This window comes from Labrus mixtus, chromosome 5, assembly GCF_963584025.1.
Source record: "Labrus mixtus chromosome 5, fLabMix1.1, whole genome shotgun sequence".
Taxonomy (NCBI): domain Eukaryota; kingdom Metazoa; phylum Chordata; class Actinopteri; order Labriformes; family Labridae; genus Labrus; species Labrus mixtus.
Window position 1 is genome coordinate 1,103,473 of NC_083616.1, and position 19,737 is coordinate 1,123,209.

Here is a 19,737-nt window from a genome sequence, read left to right on the forward strand (position 1 = left end):
AACATATGACAGAGTAAATGGACTTGAGCTTGTATATTTATTTTCTAGTCTTCTGACTACTCAAAGCGGTTTCACACTGATGGTAGAGGCTGCTGAGTAAAGAGTCCATCAGTATTAACTCATCCATTCATACACATTCACACACCGATGGTAGAGGCTGCTGAGTAAAGAGACCGTCAGTATTAACTCATCCATTCATAAACATTCACACACCGATGGTAGAGGCTGCTGTGTAAAGAGTCCGTCAGTATTAACTCATCCATTCATACACATTCACACATTTTCTTATTTTAATTATTGTTTTTAACTATCGAGCCACAATTAGCTCCTACATTGTCAGGTGTTGTGTTAAAGGCAGCTTTCCAAAGGAGTGATCACATATCACCTTTCCCACATCTTTGAGGTGCAAACGTAACACAGCATGATCAGGTGCACACACACACAGAGGCCCCTTGTGTCTCACTGTATTACCACCTCATTTACACTTCAAAAGGGTCCCATGCCTTTCTTTAACATGGGGGAGTTTAAGAGTAGAGATCAAAAAGTCACATAAGCGTCTCAGGTGTCTCATGCACAGCCTGACTAAAGATTTACAGATCCTACCAGGAGAAGTCCAGGAGGCACTTTGAGACATTGCTTCATGAAAACGTCTGCAAGGTATCATTAATTATTAATGAAAATTAAAAAGCGGTTAGATTAACAAGTGGAAACACGGCCTATCAGTGGTGGTCTTGATTTAAAATCTGGAGTCAGGCCAGTAACCGTGTGAAAACGCTTTGGATTCCAAGACGAGACTGAGACTTTTAAAAAAGTGGTCTTGAGTTGTCCCGTTTGTGCGTTTGTCCTCAGCACACAGTCAGGTATTTAAAGGTCACATATTCTCCTCCTCTTCTTCAGTGTAAATAAGTCTCAAAGCTCAAAACATGTGTATGAAGTTTCTTGTTCTAAATCCACTCTGATCCTGTATTTGATCATGTCTATAAACCCCTCTATTTCAGCCCTGCTCAGAACAGGCTGTTTCTGTGTCTGTACCTTTAAATAAGTAAATGAGCTGTGTTTGACCACGCCCCCTCTCTGGAAGGGCTCGGGTGTCTCGGTCTTTCTCGCTCCATGTCCTATTGTTTACGGTGAGAAGGCAGACTCAGAGGGCAGAACAAACACCTAGCTGTGGGAGTGTCACCCACCTGGGGGAGGGGCTACTGCCCTTTGTGATGTCATGAAGGGAAAATCTCCAAACGGCCTGTTTGAGCACACATTTTCTGAAATGTGGAGCAGGGAGAAGACGGAGAGGATGGAAATTTCTCATCATTGGGGGGTTTGTAGACAGACTAGAGACACATATTAGCGTTAGAGGAACATGGAGAAGTGTAGTTTGCATCATATGTGACCCTTTAAATACCAGATAATTAGGAGCACCTGAGCAGGAGGTGATTGAGCTCCAAGGTGGGAACAACACCAATATGGATATGCACTACTAACAGAGAGATGTCAGAGTGAGGGGGCTTCACACAGCGAGCGCTCCTGAGCTGGTGGGGGGGGTTCAATACCTTGCTCAAAGGCACCTCGGCAGTGCTCAGGAAGTGAACTGGAAGCTCACCAGATATCAGACCAATTTCAGGACTTGAACTGGCGACCCTCCGGTTCCCAACCAAAGTCCCTACAGACCGAGAAACTGCAACACCAAATGTATGAACCTATTTAAGTAAGAATTCTGGCCTCAGTCTTATTCCTACACGGGGGTTATGCACATGTTCTCTGTACAGGTCTAATTTTTAATAGAACGGGTTGAACTGTGACCCCTGCAGGGGCTTTTGTAAATCGCCATGTCTTTAAGTGTCAGATGTTTCAGAAGAGCGGCGTGCATCGTCTGTTAACACATCTTAACGAGACGCACGAGCTGCTGTAACCATGATACGGCGGACATCGAGCTGCTTTTATTACAATGCACATTTGATCTGTTTGGCACGAGAAGGTGTGTCAGCGGCGGATGAAGTGTCGGAGCGAAGGAGGGGAACAATACGAGCCGCATAAATCTGCCGCCTGTACTTTATAAATAAAAACTGATGCTCCTAAATCAGTGGAAATGTTTGATGAGACAACTTCAGAGTTTGATTGAGGACGACAAATGAATGAAACATGAGACACAGTTATTAAATATGTTTAATAGAAAGACAGTAAACATCTGTGAATATTGAATATTTTGAGGATCTATTACAGGATATAAAGTAGAAACAGGCAGATTAACGAGACTTTTTCACCTGCACTCTTTAAAGCCAAGGGGGGGTCCGAGTGTTTCCACACACCCTGACCAAGGTCATGAGAGTGGCGCCCGAAATAGCCCGAGAGCAGCCTCAGCCTAAGTGCAGCACTTTGTTCATCGTTATCTCTGAACACTTTGAATGGATGTGTATTCTCAAAGATGTAGACGTCTCCTGGGGGGGCGAGAGAAAGTGAAAACCTGTGTCCTATGACGCCTCTGGTGCTGTGTTCCTCTGACGGTATCTCCATCGAGAAGAAACAAAGAGGATATCATACGCGTTTAAATATGACCTGAAGCTTGACGAGAGTGTGAGGATGGATGGGCGCCCTGTGCACAGATGTGCAGCTGGAGATAAAGGTAAATATGAATGATGAGGCTTCACTCCTGTTCTGTGAATGTAGCTTAGCGGTCGCTAACAAAAGGAGGATAACAACGCTATAGTGGAAGATGGAGGCGTTGCTGAATGCTCTGTGGGTGACCTGCGGCCCTGATGTGTCCTCACAGCACCAGCCTATCCTCTCCGCCCTCCTGGATCACCTGACCAATGGATGCCTGGCTCTGAGCTCTTATGAAGCACTGCCTCTTGCACTCCATCAGCTGCTCCAGGTCCCTCCACAGCGTCATCTGCTCCATGTTGGCGGCGTGGCTCTCCCTCACCACCTTCTGTTTCTCGCGTAACTTCTGGAGGCCGCAAAGAGAAAAAAACAAAGAGCAGTGAGTGAACAGCCGACAAGCGTAAAAAAGATCCAATCAGAAGAAAGTCTTCATCACATGTTCTCTCACCTTGCCGAGTAGCTCCTGTTCTGAGATGTTCTTCAGGTACACTTCCCTACAGAGGAAGCAGCATGTTATAAAGAAAGTCCACATGTTCAGTGATTTAGAGAAAGGTGAGGCGTATCAGAAAACATCTTGATATCACACGGTGTGGTAAAGAGTGTAATGTGACAGGCGGTGTAAGAAGAGCTCCTTGATGTTGATATTTGTCTTGCAAACAGCTTGCTGGCCTGGCTCAGTGTGCTCACCTGATGGCTTTCTTCTTCTCTTGCGGATCAGAGGACACATACGCCTTCATCTCTTCGGCCGCCCGCTGTATTTGCATCTCAATGATCTGGAAAAAAGGACAGAGAGAGAGATCGGGTTTATTGTCCCAGTGGGTGAAGAGGGGCGGGTCAAATGCAAAGCGCTGTCATATTTTTTTCCCCTCCTGCAGGTTAATCCTCAAAGTTCAGAGTATGACAAACTTGCCTCTGACATGGAGTTGATGTAATGATATCTGTTCTCCTCCTGCGCTGTCTCCTCTCTCAATGCTTTCACTTCCTGTCGATGAGAAACGAGAACAAAGACAGACTGTTTGTAACTGGACTGAGGGACAACTCACAGTATATACACATTTAAATCTACGTTTGATAAAGGTGATACCTGCTCCAGTTTAGATCTGTTGCTCTCCAGACCAGCAGTGCAACTCTCATATTGCACCTTCTTCTCGTCATACTCCTGGCTCAGTTCCTGGTGAGATAAGAATCCAAACACAGGAACCCGAGTGACACAAACTGTTAAATATAGTGCAGGCCAAATCCATAGAATTCACCATCCTCACAACTCTTGTCACACTCTCAGAGCTGTTTCACTTCAGCGCAGCATCACATCGGTTAAACTTACAGCACGCTCTTACAACCGGCTATTTATGTCTTCCTGTTGCAGCACTTCATTAGCGGACATTAGGCAGTAAAATAGAAGAGTGATTCTGGGAACACATGTAGGAAAATGTAATGCTCTGCTTTAGCTCAGTGAGGGGGGAGGGAGGGGGGGTCTTTCCCTTCATTGTGCTTTTGATTTATGGACAATGCAAATGATTGTTAAGGGAGCATGTGCATGATGACACACAAACACGGGTTAACTCTGTGTGGCTTTGCAGGAAGATAATAAAGATCCTAAACTGAAGACAGAGACTCACAGCTGATGTTTGTTTATGTTCTGCGGTATGAGAGTTTTATTTTACACAGTAAACGTCATTCTGTGTTCTGTTAAATGAATTTGTTTTCATTATATCCCCCTTATAACATGTAATGCTAACTGACTGTGTTGACCTTCTGACCTTCTACTCTGGATTATTTCGCTGTGTTAAGGGTATGGGGGGTTGGGATGTTAGTTCAGGTCTGTCAGGGCGCACTCACAGTGCTCCGTTTGTACGCTTCCTCGGCCCGGGCACGCTTTGAAGAGGTGTGCTTCAGAACGGTACAGATCATGCACAAGCACAAGCACAGGTACACAACATGGACATGAAGTATAATACATGTTTTCTTGAAACACAGGTGTTATAATAAAGTTCATGCTCACCTGACCCAGCTGTCTCAGTGTGCGCAGTTCTTTAATGATTGGTGCCAGGGCGGATCTCTTCTCCATTATCAGAGCGTTTAACTTCTTCACCTGTAAAACCAAAGCAAACAGCACACACAGGGTTAACAGTTGAGTTAAAGAAACACACAGAGTGAGGTAAACAGCAGCTTATTTGACTAAACGTCAACAAAGAGGATGAAGATTGTAAGGATCGTCAGGTGAAAGCTAAAAGGTACGCTCAACATTCCTCAGGAAAAGAAGATGTAGAGTGTCCATTGCATCAGAAAGCTTCATTAACACATTATAGATTTCACAATATCATTCAGTGGAATCCTTCCTGGCGCACACACATTTTGGTGATTTGTGTGACTCCAGGACTTTCTTTGGATCTGGTCTGAGAGAAGGAGTCCACTGAATTATATTTTGAACGTGTAAGGTTCTTCTCTGAGAGCACAGACCTCCGTTTGTGGAGGAGTTTGCTTCTTCTACACTATTACAGATTTCAGCTTCACGACTTTTAGTGTAAATCTCCACAGCAGTAAACCAGTCTTCCTGCAGGTTGGATCAGGGACTCGACAGGTGGGAGGAATCAAAGGTTTACCTAATATACAAGCTGCCAAACTGATGAACTGTTTGGAACGTGGACCAATCAGCTATAATTGTTTCCCTCTAGCTGACTCAAAGGGATGAAGGATGGATGTCAAATGGGTAGAAGATGTGAATCATCCATCAATCCATCCATCCATCTATCCATCATCCATCAATCCATCCATCCATCATCCATCTTCCATCCATCCATCCATCCATCATCCATTAAATCCATCCATCTATCCATCAATCATCCATCAATCCATCCATCTTCCATCCATCCATCCATCATCCATCCATCTATGCATCCATCTATCCATCAATCAGAGACCTCTGTTGGAGATTTTTGAATATTTAAGAAGACGTGTTAAGACATTCTTTAGGAGCCCAGATTTTCTGTTTGTGTGATTTTAACGTTATTTCTAACTTGCTGCTGCACCAAGATCTCCCTTAAATAACTAAAATATTACTTCACCTTATGTCAGTGTTAATGTGATACATAAATGTTAAGCCAATTTATCATTTCTAATGGCTCCTGACCTGGTTGTTCACATATCCTCACAGCGGGAGACTATCCCTGTCAGACAGGAGGAAGTAGCGGACAAAGCAAAAAAATCTGCAATACGACTCTATAATGAGAATATGTGTCTTTGTATCAATGCTACATGTAGTTGAAGAGAATCTCAATGTGAACTAAAGAGTGGAGAAGAACATACTGGAGAACAGGAAACATGCAGCAGCAGGTTCATTAGAGCAAGGAGATGGTAGAGGTGGCGTGCAGACAGTCTATGGTTGTGCAGCGATCACAGGGAATAAACCCCCCCACTGGCTCCAGGTGAATTTGGCATCACTCTCTCAATACATTTACCATTTCAGACATGTCATCCAGTGTGCGGCCCTTCTTCTCGTCCAGCTCACTCTTGATGGCTGACACCCTCTCCAGCTCCTCCTGTGTGGTACTGTAGCCAGATATGCCTTTCTCCGCTTCCAGAGTTTGCTTAAAAAAACAAACAAACAGAGACTTCAACGTCCATCAACAGATCAGGCAATGAAATCAAACGGTAACACACTTAAACAAACAGTATGTCAGTCTCAAGTCTCAAGTAACTCCAGATGTTGGCATCAAAATTCTAAATGGACATGAGCTTGTATAATTATTTTAGTCTTCTGAGTAAAGAGTCCATCAGTATTAACTCATCCATTCATACACATTCACACACTGATGGTAGAGGCTGCTGAGTAAAGAGTCCATCAGTATTAACTCATCCATTCATACACATTCACACACTGATGGTAGAGGCCGCTGTGTAAAGAGTCCATCAGTATTAACTCATCCATTCATACACATTCACATACTGATGGTAGAGGCCGCTGTGTAAAGAGTCCATCAGTATTAACTCATCCATTCATACGCATTCACACACTGATGGTAGAGGCTGCTGAGTAAAGAGTCCATCAGTATTAACTCATCCATTCATACACATTCACACACTGATGGTAGAGGCTGCTGAGTAAAGAGTCCATCAGTATTAACTCATCCATTCATACACATTCACACACTGATGGTAGAGGCTGCTGTGTAAAGAGTCCATCAGTATTAACTCATCCATTCATACACATTCACACACTGATGGTAGAGGCTGCTGAGTAAAGAGTCCATCAGTATTAACTCATCCATTCATACACATTCACACACTGATGGTAGAGGCTGCTGAGTAAAGAGTCCATCAGTATTAACTCATCCATTCATACACATTCACACTCTGATGGTAGAGGCTGCTGAGTAAAGAGTCCATCAGTATTAACTCATCCATTCATACACATTCACACACTGATGGTAGAGGCTGCTGAGTAAAGAGTCCATCAGTATTAACTCATCCATTCATACACATTCACACTCTGATGGTAGAGGCTGCTGTGGAAAGAGACCACCAGTATTAACTCATCCATTCATACACATTCATACGCCGCCAACAAAGCAGCTGGAGCAAAGTGTCTTTCCAAAGGACACAACGGACATGAAGCTGCAGGAGCTGGGGATCGAACCCTGATCTCCCAGTTGATAGACGACCGACTCCTCCCCTGAGCCACAGCCTCCCCAGCAATTTTACATTAAACATACCACAAGATACAGCCTGCTCCCACCTTCAGCTGTGAATATCTACTGGTGCTGTGACATAAAAAACTCTTTGCATTAGAGGTTACTCGAGGTCAGCAGAGCTATTCCCTCTTCACATCAGTCACTGGACTGTATGAGCATTATTTAAACATGCATGAAGTACGGTTCAGTCAAAGAAAAGAACAAATGCAGGGCCAGCTGAACGTGTGATCAGAGGGAAACTTTCATTGCTTTAAAAATAATCCTAGTGAGGGATGCAGACATCTGAAATAGCAGCTCAACCTGCGTCAGACAGTTTATCAACAGGTCAGGTGCTGGAACCGCACGCAGGCGTGAAGCCGTTTCCAGGAAGCTTCTATCACTTCTCTGTGAGCACAGATGGCGTGAATGGGGAGATCAAGTCAAAACGGCTAATTTAGAACGGCAGCACGAGTTCAGGGACATAGGTGACAGGGTTCAGGTTAAGTGCAAGGGGGCACAGAGGGCTTTAAGAGCACTTAGGATATCTCTGGTCCCAAAAACAAGTGTGCAACATTCAAAGTGATTACTCATGTTCTCTCTGACCGAGTAATCAACTACTGCTTGTGCTGTAGAATCAAAACAAAGAGGGACATTTAAATCTTGTTTAGTCTACCTGTACTTCACATAGTTTAAAATGAGTTGGTGGATTAGCTCAGTTGGTAGAGGAGACCCTCCATGGACAGAGGCTGCAGTCCTCTTCAAACTGGCTGCAGGTTCAGCTTCCGGCCCCGTCATGTCTGTATTAATATTATTCTTTTCAAAGAAAAAAAAGTCCCCACTCACCCCAAAAACATGCATCCATTATCTATGTCGCTATTCCCATTCAGGGTGGGGGGTGGCTGGAGCCGATCCCAGCTGTCATTGGTTGAGAGGCGGGGTTACACCCTGGACTGTTCGCCTGTCAATGACAGAGCTGACATATAGAGACAGACAACCAGCCACACTCACATTCACACCTACAGACAATTTAGAGTCACCAGTTAACCTAACGAGCATGTCTTTGGACTGTGGGAGGAAGACAGAGAGAACCCACACATGAACGAGGAGAACATGCAGACTCCACACAGAGAGACTCCTGACAGACGGGGATTCAAACCAGGAACCTCCTCACTGTGAGGCAACAGCGCTAACCACTGCACAGTGCAGCCACTCCAAAAACAGATAAACGAATTGTGTTGATGTGTGAGTTACCAGTTTCTCTTGGACGGTCTCGTGTCTCTGCTTGAGAATCTCCTCTGTACGCTGCAGGACCCCAAATTCCGCTTTCAGCTCAGCCATTTCGTGGCGTTTCTTCTTGAACACCGTTCCCTTGCTGCGCAGTTTCATCACCAAACGTTTCAGCTTTGTAAACAGAGAGAAAAAAAATTACCTTCATACTCAAAAACTTCAGACAGAGAGTGAGAGTGTCACGTTGAAAAGAAAACACAGGCTTATAATCGGCTTCTAAATTACAAAAACAACGTGGTTAGTGTCGGCTGCTGCAGTATGTAAACACTGAGAAGCTGCAGCAGGAGTTGTGGTCCAGGCTACCAGACAAATGTGAGTCCAGTCCGATCTCAGACTAAGGCTAGGTCTCTGACAACTCCTGAAAATATTATGTGTCTGTTAAGCTGCTAAATGCTCTACTAAGTTTATAAACTAGACGCAGGGCAGGTAGTGTCCGGTCTGTTTTAGATCTAGCTGCTCGGACAACCAATACTTTTGAAAAGAATAACAGTAAAATTTCAGGTGGTCAAATCAAAACAAAAGGCTTAAAGAAGCTAAAATGCTTTGTCAAATTGAGGCTAATGGGTGGTAGGAGGTGATAATTATCTGGAGGTTACAGAAGTACAACTGGCCCTGTCACACACAGGAAGTCGATTCATCCATTGTTGATATTAAAACATGAGTTCCTTTAAAGCAAATCTAACCCCGCAGTGATGCATGTATCAAATTGATTTATGTTGTTTATTGAAATCGAAGACACACACAAGGATGTTAATGTCCCTTTTAGTCAAGAGAGCGGAAACTTGTCAGCCAGTGTCCAGCACAGCTGAGATCCTGTGAAAGGCCACAGGAGAAGACAAAGGGTTGAGCCAGGGGAGGGACAGGATTAGAGAACAGCAGTGACAGCGGGCCATGCCACGATCTGGAACAGTCACTCGATCCTTTCAGACTCACAGCCAGCTATGTAGAGCAAACAGCTTCATCTGGCAGAAGCAGCGCTTCTAGTGGATGTTCAGTCACTCCCGCCCCGACTGTCTGCTGGGACACAATGAAACTCCTCCACTATGAAGAGCAGCTATAAATGAACATGGACACAGGAGAACAGCCCCAGAAATCGCCAGAAATGTGCTTCATGTCCTCTGGGATCTGTGGAGCTTCATATGTGTATGAGTGTGCGAGTGTGTGCAAAGTGTGGGTGGGTATGTGTGTGTGTACATTTATTCTTTGTATATTTTGGGACATCAAGGGCAGACATGGCTGAGAGAGGAATTAACACGGCAGAATAATACTGCAGAGTGTTCCCGACAGTGTGTTCCTTAAACAACTGTAGCTTAACTGGCCAACAGAACCATCAAAGCACCGTCTGTCTGCTACACTATGAATACAGTAGAACAGAATCCAACACAGAGTTTCTCTTTCTATACGATAGACGACTAAAAGGCAGTGACGATAAAGATCAACTGTATAATTCAAGATAAAGCATGTCACTTTAACCAGTGACTGTTTCTCAACCACAGCTGGTGGAAAGGGGCTGGTTGATACAGTGCAGTTGGTGGGATGGGGCTGGTTGATACAGTGCAGTTGGTGGGATGGGGCTGGTTGATACAGTGCAGTTGGTGGGATGGGGCTGGTTGATACAGTGCAGTTGGTGGGATGGGGCTGGTTGATACAGTGCAGTTGGTGGGATGGGGCTGGTTGATACAGTGCAGTTGGTGGAAAGGGGTTGGTTGATACAGTGCAGTTGGTGGGATGGGGCTGGTTGATACAGTGCAGTTGGTGGGATGGGGCTGGTTGATACAGTGCAGTTGGTGGGATGGGGCTGGTTGATACAGTGCAGTTGGTGGGATGGGGCTGGTTGATACAGTGCAGTTGGTGGGATGGGGCTGGTTGATACAGTGCAGTTGGTGGGATGGGGCTGGTTGATACAGTGCAGTTGGTGGGATGGGGTTGGTTGATACAGTGCAGTTGGTGGGATGGGGTTGGTTGATACAGTGCAGTTGGTGGGATGGGGTTGGTTGATACAGTACAGTTTGTGGGATGGGGCTGGTTGATACAGTGCAGTTTGTGGGATGGGGCTGGTTGATACAGTGCAGTTGGTGGAAAGGGGTTGGTTGATACAGTGCAGTTGGTGGGATGGGGCTGGTTGATACAGTGCAGTTGGTGGGATGGGGCTGGTTGATACAGTGCAGTTGGTGGAAAGGGGTTGGTTGATACAGTGCAGTTGGTGGGATGGGGCTGGTTGATACAGTGCAGTTGGTGGGATGGGGCTGGTTGATACAGTGCAGTTGGTGGGATGGGGCTGGTTGATACAGTGCAGTTGGTGGGATGGGGCTGGTTGATACAGTGCAGTTGGTGGGATGGGGCTGGTTGATACAGTGCAGTTTGTGGGATGGGGCTGGTTGATACAGTGCAGTTGGTGGAAAGGGGTTGGTTGATACAGTGCAGTTGGTGGGATGGGGCTGGTTGATACAGTGCAGTTGGTGGGATGGGGCTGGTTGATACAGTGCAGTTGGTGGAAAGGGGCTGGTTGATACAGTGCAGTTGGTGGGATGGGGTTGGTTGATACAGTGCAGTTGGTGGGATGGGGTTGGTTGATACAGTGCAGTTGGTGGGATGGGGTTGGTTGATACAGTGCAGTTGGTGGGATGGGGCTGGTTGATACAGTGCAGTTGGTGGGATGGGGTTGGTTGATACAGTGCAGTTGGTGGGATGGGGTTGGTTGATACAGTGCAGTTGGTGGGATGGGGCTGGTTGATACAGTGCAGTTGGTGGGATGGGGTTGGTTGATACAGTGCAGTTGGTGGGATGTGGCTGGTTGATACAGTGCAGTTGGTGGGATGGGGTTGGTTGATACAGTGCAGTTGGTGGGATGTGGCTGGTTGATACAGTGCAGTTGGTGGAAAGGGGTTGGTTGATACAGTGCAGTTGGTGGGATGGGGCTGGTTGATACAGTGCAGTTGGTGGGATGGGGTTGGTTGATACAGTGCAGTTGGTGGGATGGGGCTGGTTGATACAGTGCAGTTGGTGGGATGGGGTTGGTTGATACAGTGCAGTTGGTGGGATGTGGCTGGTTGATACAGTGCAGTTGGTGGAAAGGGGTTGGTTGATACAGTGCAGTTGGTGGGATGGGGTTGGTTGATACAGTGCAGTTGGTGGAAAGGGGTTGGTTGATACAGTGCAGTTGGTGGGATGGGGTTGGTTGATACAGTGCAGTTGGTGGAAAGGGGTTGGTTGATACAGTGCAGTTGGTGGGATGGGGTTGGTTGATACAGTGCAGCTGGTGGGATGGGGTTGGTTGATACAGTGCAGTTGGTGGGATGGGGCTGGTTGATACAGTGCAGTTGGTGGGATGGGGTTGGTTGATACAGTGCAGTTGGTGGGATGGGGTTGGTTGATACAGTGCAGTTGGTGGAAAGGGGTTGGTTGATACAGTGCAGTTGGTGGGATGGGGCTGGTTGATACAGTGCAGTTGGTGGGATGGGGTTGGTTGATACAGTGCAGTTGGTGGGATGGGGCTGGTTGATACAGTGCAGTTGGTGGGATGGGGTTGGTTGATACAGTGCAGTTGGTGGGATGGGGTTGGTTGATACAGTGCAGTTGGTGGAAAGGGGTTGGTTGATACAGTGCAGTTGGTGGGATGGGGCTGGTTGATACAGTGCAGTTGGTGGGATGGGGTTGGTTGATACAGTGCAGTTGGTGGAAAGGGGTTGGTTGATACAGTGCAGTTTGTGGGATGGGGCTGGTTGATACAGTGCAGTTGGTGGAAAGGGGTTGGTTGATACAGTGCAGTTGGTGGGATGGGGCTGGTTGATACAGTGCAGTTGGTGGGATGGGGCTGGTTGATACAGTGCAGTTGGTGGAAAGGGGTTGGTTGATACAGTGCAGTTGGTGGGATGGGGCTGGTTGATACAGTGCAGTTGGTGGGATGGGGCTGGTTGATACAGTGCAGTTGGTGGGATGGGGCTGGTTGATACAGTGCAGTTTGTGGGATGGGGCTGGTTGATACAGTGCAGTTGGTGGAAAGGGGTTGGTTGATACAGTGCAGTTGGTGGGATGGGGCTGGTTGATACAGTGCAGTTGGTGGGATGGGGCTGGTTGATACAGTGCAGTTGGTGGGATGGGGCTGGTTGATACAGTGCAGTTGGTGGGATGGGGCTGGTTGATACAGTGCAGTTGGTGGGATGGGGCTGGTTGATACAGTGCAGTTGGTGGAAAGGGGTTGGTTGATACAGTGCAGTTGGTGGGATGGGGCTGGTTGATACAGTGCAGTTGGTGGAAAGGGGTTGGTTGATACAGTGCAGTTGGTGGGATGGGGCTGGTTGATACAGTGCAGTTGGTGGGATGGGGCTGGTTGATACAGTGCAGTTGGTGGGATGGGGCTGGTTGATACAGTGCAGTTGGTGGGATGGGGTTGGTTGATACAGTGCAGTTGGTGGGATGGGGCTGGTTGATACAGTGCAGTTGGTGGGATGGGGCTGGTTGTGCAGTGCAGCTGGTGGGACGGGGTTGGTTGATACAGTGCAGCTGGTGGGACAGGGCTGGTTGATACAGTGGGTTCATGTAACTGGCCAGCCCGTGCTGTGCAGGCGTAGTGCACCCCTCTCACACAGAGCCTGCAGTTGGTGGGTGGCATGTGATGACACATAACCAGCAGCAGAATGGAAAATACCTCTGATAAAGTGATCATCTCCACCGTGGCTGATGTCCCAAAACTTCAGAGCAGGCTGATAAGCGAGCAGCCTCTTTGTCTCTACATACAGCTACCTCTCGTCCTTTCATTCATACCCAAAGGACGATCAATCTTTATTTGTATAGCACTAATTCATACAAAGCTACATCTGTCAGTCTGAAATCGACTGTAATACAAATGTGTTATTGATGTTAAACATGGACTGAGGAAGGTGGAAATACATGTTAGCAGATCCTGCACATGTGTAATGCATAATCAAATATAAAGGTTGTATATTAGATTACATAATGTGAATAAGTCTTTATGATAAATAGTATATCTCCTCATGTGACAGCTCAGACAGACTATGCCGTGTGTCTGAAAGGGAGAGGACGTCCATGCCATGAGAAATAAAGACAAAGCTTTTAAAAGCTGTCCAGCTGACTTGAATTAAGAAAATGATTCCACCGAGGAGTCGGTGAAAAGGTTAACTTTCAGGTCCTCGATCTGGTTCTTCTCTGTTGTGTTCTATTTTTAGCTCTGCATGGGAATGTGGCGGAGAGTGAGTGAAAAGGGAGAAGTAACATTAGACAGTGAGCCGGTCTGTGTTTGGATAAGAGTAGAAATAGCCTCGTGTTCCCTGCGGTTTAGAAAATCTACAAGTGTGTCCTCAGATAAAGCTATAAACGCTGCTGTTGGTGGTAACAGTGATCTCCAAAGAAGACAGTCCTTCGGTTACGTTGTATGTTTAGTGGCTTTCAGCTGTCTCAGAAACAAGGTGTGACATCATGTACTTTAAGATCACAGCACTGAAATATAAAGAGAGATTCTTTTTGTGAGTGTACCTCATCACCCCGGATGACCTCTTCACCATCTGAGGTTTGTGATTGGCTGCTCCTCTGCTTCAGCTCCCTCTCTGCTGCAGCCAGATCCTCCCTCGCCTCCCTGAGCTCCTCCGCCTTCGACTCCTTCCTGCGAATGATGATGGAGGCCTGCCGGAGCCACATGACAATGCATAAACAAACATGAGAGACGAGTGTGTGCTGAGTGACTGGGAAACTGTTCAAAGCAATCAAAACAATAAAAAGGGAAAGACACAAGCTGGACGAGGTAGAAAAATGAGATGAGATGCCCAGGGGCGTATCCAGATGGGTGGCATGAACCCCCCTTGAAATCTGATTGGCCGCCCTAGGTGCCATCCCTAAATCCAAATCTATGATTGGCTATTTATCTTATTAGGGACTTCAGTACAAATCAATTATTCTGGCTGTTTTTTTTGTTGGTTTTTTTTTATATTTATTTTGGGGGTTTTTGTGCCTTTATTGTAGAGATAGGACAGTGGATAGAGCTGGAAATCAGGGAGAGAGAGGGGAATGACATGCGGGAAAGGACCCACAAGTTGGACTTGAACCTGGGCTGCTGGCTTGGAGGACCAAAGCCTCCATACATAGGGTGCACACACTAACCACTACACCACCAGCACCCAAAAAACATCAGGCCACCACTGCATGAGTCAGAACCCCAGGTGGGCCACCCCAGTCAGAAAAGTCTGGACACGCCCCTGGACATTAAACCTTATTATCAAGGCATATAGTATGGTTTATATCAGTTATATAACAAGCATCCGCTTTAACCACAATGGTTTCCTAAGAACTAAACAGTTCAGATTATATTTACAATCTCGTGCCTGAAGTTATAACTTCATACAAGCAAACCTCCCTCACAGAGAGACTAAAAACATGACCTGCATGTTCTTATTCCTCCAATATGTCGATAAACTCATGTCCTTACACGTCTTCTAGGTGAATCTTTTCTAAGGACCCTTAAAGACTCGACTTGTTCTTTGATGAGTGTTGTCCTTGTTTTGTTTGTCTTTGCATGCGCATAACAACAAAATGCAAAATATGCTGCCAAACACAAACAAAGGCGTGAGGGAGGAGACTTCCTGCAAGTGCATAGAAATGGTAATAAATCCTCTTTTCAAATATGTCATAAGAAAAGAAAACGCATTTAAAACTTTGGTTTGAGCTCAAAGGAACGCACACTTTTGTGTTTCGGTTAGTAACACTTCATCTGAACACCATTTGTTTGTCTACAAAGAAAACCCCACGGGGAATGTTTAACATCAAACAACCGCACGCAGGTCACGCAAGACAAGCAGAACAAGAAGAAAACGAGTCAGAGTCCAGACCTGTTGCCTGTACAGAGCCATTTTGTCGTCCATGGGGTCGTTTTTCATCATCCTCTTTTCAATCAGCTGGTTTATCTGAGAATCAACTCCTTTTATCTGTGGAACCGAGAGCACATACAGAGTGAGCAGACATATCCACAACACAAAAGGTATTCAAATGCAACACCCAGAACTGGATCCTGACCCGGTCCTCCAGCTCCTGGAGATCGGCCTGGCCCATAGCAGGCTCTGAAGTGATTTTCTGCAGGTACTGGACTGTACGCCTCATACCCTCCAGCTCTTTGGGGAGCTTCTCAGAGACCATGTAGGAGTTGATTCTGATCTCCTCTTCAAGCCTCTTCATTAAGCCTGAAAGAGACAGAGAGTTGAACTAAGACTTTTAGGCTTGATGGGTCTGAAACCCCATCAGGCTCTCTAAAGCTCTGAAGGCTCACTAAAGGTATAAAAAAGCACACCAGTATAACAGCAACTGTATTCAACTTGTCTTTCAAAATGTAATCATCACTGTTTGACATCAGAATACTTTTTTTATGACATGCAGAGAGTCACTGTGATAAGTGACTTTAAGCGTGCCGCTCTATCAAGTCTGCAATGCAAAGATCATTTTAGGAGCTGCAAATGTGTAAATCTCTGCCCCGGCTGAAGAGCACAATGAGAGCCAAATGAAGGAACAAAAGGAGTCAATTTAGACATCACATAAGCTCCATTCTAGCACTTCAAAGATCAGTACAATTAAAGGGGTCTCAACGGATCAAAGTCTATTCGTTGAGGGTCCCTCTCAATGCTCCCCTGTGTGTCCTTGAACTTCCCATCCAGCTGTTTCCTGCAGAGGCAGCAGCAGGATGTGTGGACTCACTCTCTGGATTGGAATCTGCTGAAGACTGGCGCAAATCCTTCAACTGCTGCTGGTTTCTCTGCAGCCTCTGCTCTGCCTGGAACAGCTGAACACACACACACACACACACACACACACACACACACACACACTTGACAGGTGATACAGGAGCATTCGTTTGTGTACCATTAATGACTCATTAATATCCAGTGGTTGATGAAGGATGGAACATTACCTGCACTAATATTAGCTAATATAGCTACACTATGTGTTAGTCTTTAAACCCCTTAAAGCTCTCGTACACTACGTCTCACTCTGATGGTAGAGGCTGCTTTACATCAGAACCATCTCATCATTAACACACATTCACATAGCCTATGGTACCGACTTGGGGTTCAGCGTCCTGCCTGTTGTAGTACTCGAGATCGGTCTTTGTCTCAAGACCACTTTTTAAAGGTCTCGGTCTCGCCTCTGAATCAAAAACATTTTTACTTGTTCATGTCTCGATCTCAGACTGGGCGGACTCCAGGTTTTAAATCAAGACCACCATGGACGGGCCCTGACCTTCCGGTTGAGAGACAACCAACTCCAACAGAGCCACAGCCGTACCTTATTCAACATGATGATCATTTAAAGCTAACAGGTTTACCCTCCTAGTTACTGATTATTGAGAGTCAGTTAGGAAGTTGTTGAACATGAATTATGATCTTTATATGATCTGCTTAGTTTGGCCCTTATAAGGTAGAAGTAAACAAAATAAAAAACAAGATCATAATTTATGTTCAACAGCTTCCTAACTGACTATCAATAATCAGTAATTAGTAGGGCATTGAGGGGAAATTATTAGTTAATGACCTGTTAGCTATAGATGATTATCATGTTGAATAAGGCATCAATAAGCGCTTATTAATGTCTAATAAGCAGCCAATATGCTACTAGTTAGCATGCTAATAAGCAGCTAGTTAATGGTGAATATTGTGGCCTTAATTTAAAGTGTTCACAAACATTATACTGAAAAGATTCACTTAATTTTGAAGCCTATTTTTCCTGCAGTTAATTACTTGAATAATCAGTTCAAAAAGATTGATTTAAGAAATTCATAGTGCATGTGTAAACAAATAAACAAAAGTGTGGAAGTGAAGTCTTTACTTGGTTCTTCTGTTCTTGCTTCTGGTGCGTCAGAGACTCTTCTCTTTCCTTCTCCACCCGCAGCTGTCGGGCCTGTTCCAGCATCCGCTGATGGCTGGCCACTGACTCCACCTAGTGGATTCACAGAGTCATTTCAGGATTCTCAGCAGCAGGCTTCACACGGTCAGCAGAAATAACCGAGCGTCTCTAACGGAGTCAGCTTTCACTCGTTGGCAAAGGCCAACAAGAAAGAGCCGTCAAATCAGCACCTCATTACTGCACAGCCTTGTTGAGGCAGCTTTGCAGCTTGTCAGATTCCTGTCAGGTCTTAAATGAGGAGCTGATAATTTATGTTTGGGGTCATGTTTTCATTCCTCAGAGGTCTAAAGCCTGTCAAGCATTAGACGCCTGAGAGGGCCCTCTGTGAACGGCTCCGCCTTACCCTCTTCTTCAGTCTCTCCACACGTTTGATCAGCTGGTCTTTCTCCTCCTCCATGGAGCCGATGTCCTGTTGTTTCAGAGGAATTATTTGAACCAGTTATTTAAGGGTTAATAATCTTTACATTAAGACAGTAAAAAGGAGAATAAATCATGTCAGCATGTGGCAGCTATACACCTGGCAAAGCCTGGCACTACAAATATGTATCAAACAGTGATGTAATCTTTACCTTTCTTATTTCTGCTGTGGAGAAGCCTGACGTCCGTAACTGCTCACACTCCTTGTGATATGTCTTAAAGCCTTCCACCAGCTCTTCATACTGGAACATTAACATGAACACATAGTCTGTTAAGCCTTTTAAAACACAATCATTATTATTCAAACTATTATTGATTTATGGAGAACCTGGTGACAGGTGTCGTTGATAACATCATCCTGCAGGAACTCTGCAGGCACTTCCAGTTTGACTAGATATCGAGCCAGATACGCCCGCTTCTTGAGCTCAGGAAGCCGCTGGAGCAGCCAGTGGAGGATCGGATGAACCACAGGCTTATTGCCCGTCACCAGACCTTGTCTAAAGCTGCTCCTGCATTAGAGAGAAGGGAGCACATCATGATGAGACACAGACAACTGCTGAACCTGCGACCCACCCTACAGACTGAGCTACTGCCGCCAAAGGTCATGATCAAGGTTTATAATAAAGCGCAATAAATGTTGAAGATTCATTTAACCTTATACCCCACAAAGTGAGTGTCATCACACCAGCCTGTGACAGATTCAAACTTATAAAAAGTCACTTAACAAGAATGTTTGAATAAATATCAAAGGGCAAAAAATACATAATGTCATCGATTATCATACATCAAATACATGTTTCCCAACGAGCTTTAATAATCAGTATAAAGACTTACACATCAGAGAGGTTTCCAGGAGGTTTGTACTTCAGCATGCCCAGCAGAGAGCACATCCTCTTCACTGTCTGCTCAGGCATTTCCTCACGGATGTCTATAGCTTGCTATAGAGGGGTTCGCAGTGTAGTGATTAATAAATGAACTGTTTGTTTGTTACGGTCTGACTACATGATGTAAAGTCTCACCTTGGGGTCTATTTCAGCCAGGACGTCGTTTAAAACCTGCAGCAGCTGCATCGGGTCCAGAGAGTCAAACGTGATGAGGTTAAAGTTCTTCTTGAATGGATCCTTGTTCAGCTGCTCAACGATGAACTTGAGCTGTTCACTCATCTTGTTCAATATTAAACTTCCTTGCTGTAAGTGAATCAGTCGGTTAGCCAGCTAATGTTGTGCTAACCTACGTTAGCTCCTAAGAAGAATCCGGTACAAACCGATTTATTTGGCTGGCAGGTGACGCGGGAAAACAACGTTTTAAAAAAATATATAAATACAAATGTAGATTAGATTTGTTTGTCCGTCTTTTAAATGCGTCGACTTCCTTGTTAGTGTACAGAGAGGTAACCATAGACTGTAAATACTAAGGAGGTAACGGTGGTTGTCAAGGGCCCCATGGAAACCAAGACGGTGGATTGGTTGCTAACCGGAAGTAGCTTCGACAGAACGTTCGAGGCAGTTATGTTGCGTGAATGATGCGCATACCGATTTCATCAAAAGCAAAAGAAACTTGTACCTTTGTAATGAATTCCTAAGATAAAGATTTAATATTGAAAAAAAAAAATAACTGTATGTTCTGTGATGGTGAAATTGATTCAAAAACAGTTATTTTATGATTGTGAATTTACAAAAACTTTTTGGGATTAATTTCAAAATTGGATATCTGCAATAGACTTAAATTCTCCAAATTTAGAATATATCAGAATAAAATTCAGCATTTTAATGAAGGACAGAAAAAAGTGGAAAATTAATAATTTAAAAAAAATGTAAATACATACACATACATCCCTGTAAAATAATAAATTATGTTAATAAGTCCC

At 45.1% G+C, this 19,737-nt stretch overlaps 1 protein-coding gene across 1 annotated transcript; it reads right to left on the reverse strand.

The window, feature by feature from the left end:
- Window positions 1–2,152: 2,152 nt before the first annotated feature.
- Window positions 2,153–19,302, reverse strand: ift81 (intraflagellar transport 81 homolog). Its single transcript, XM_061037221.1, has 18 exons — window positions 18,890–19,302; window positions 18,705–18,808; window positions 18,199–18,379; window positions 18,023–18,112; window positions 17,797–17,862; window positions 17,376–17,486; window positions 16,248–16,332; window positions 15,576–15,739; window positions 15,392–15,487; window positions 14,046–14,192; window positions 8,517–8,666; window positions 6,054–6,182; window positions 4,598–4,687; window positions 3,680–3,766; window positions 3,506–3,577; window positions 3,283–3,368; window positions 3,044–3,089; window positions 2,153–2,941 (listed from the first exon to the last, which is right to left on the reverse strand). The coding sequence occupies exons 1-18, from the start codon at window positions 19,031–19,033 to the stop codon at window positions 2,759–2,761; spliced, it is 2,031 nt and encodes a 676-aa protein (XP_060893204.1). The 5' UTR covers window positions 19,034–19,302; the 3' UTR covers window positions 2,153–2,758.
- Window positions 19,303–19,737: the final 435 nt, after the last annotated feature.

What these genes read in the sequence shown, in the direction of transcription:
- ift81 (XM_061037221.1), bottom strand. Translation starts at nt 19,033, where the DNA reads ATGAGTGAACAGCTCAAGTTCATCGTTGAGCAGCTGAACAAGGATCCA. An exon ending in TCCAGGAGCTGGAGGACCGG is followed by an intron (nt 15,488 to 15,575) that starts GTCAGGATCCAG and finishes TCGGTTCCACAG; the next exon opens with ATAAAAGGAGTTGATTCTCA. An exon ending in AGGTCATCCGGGGTGATGAG is followed by an intron (nt 8,667 to 14,045) that starts GTACACTCACAA and finishes CTGTTTACAAAG; the next exon opens with CTGAAACGTTTGGTGATGAA.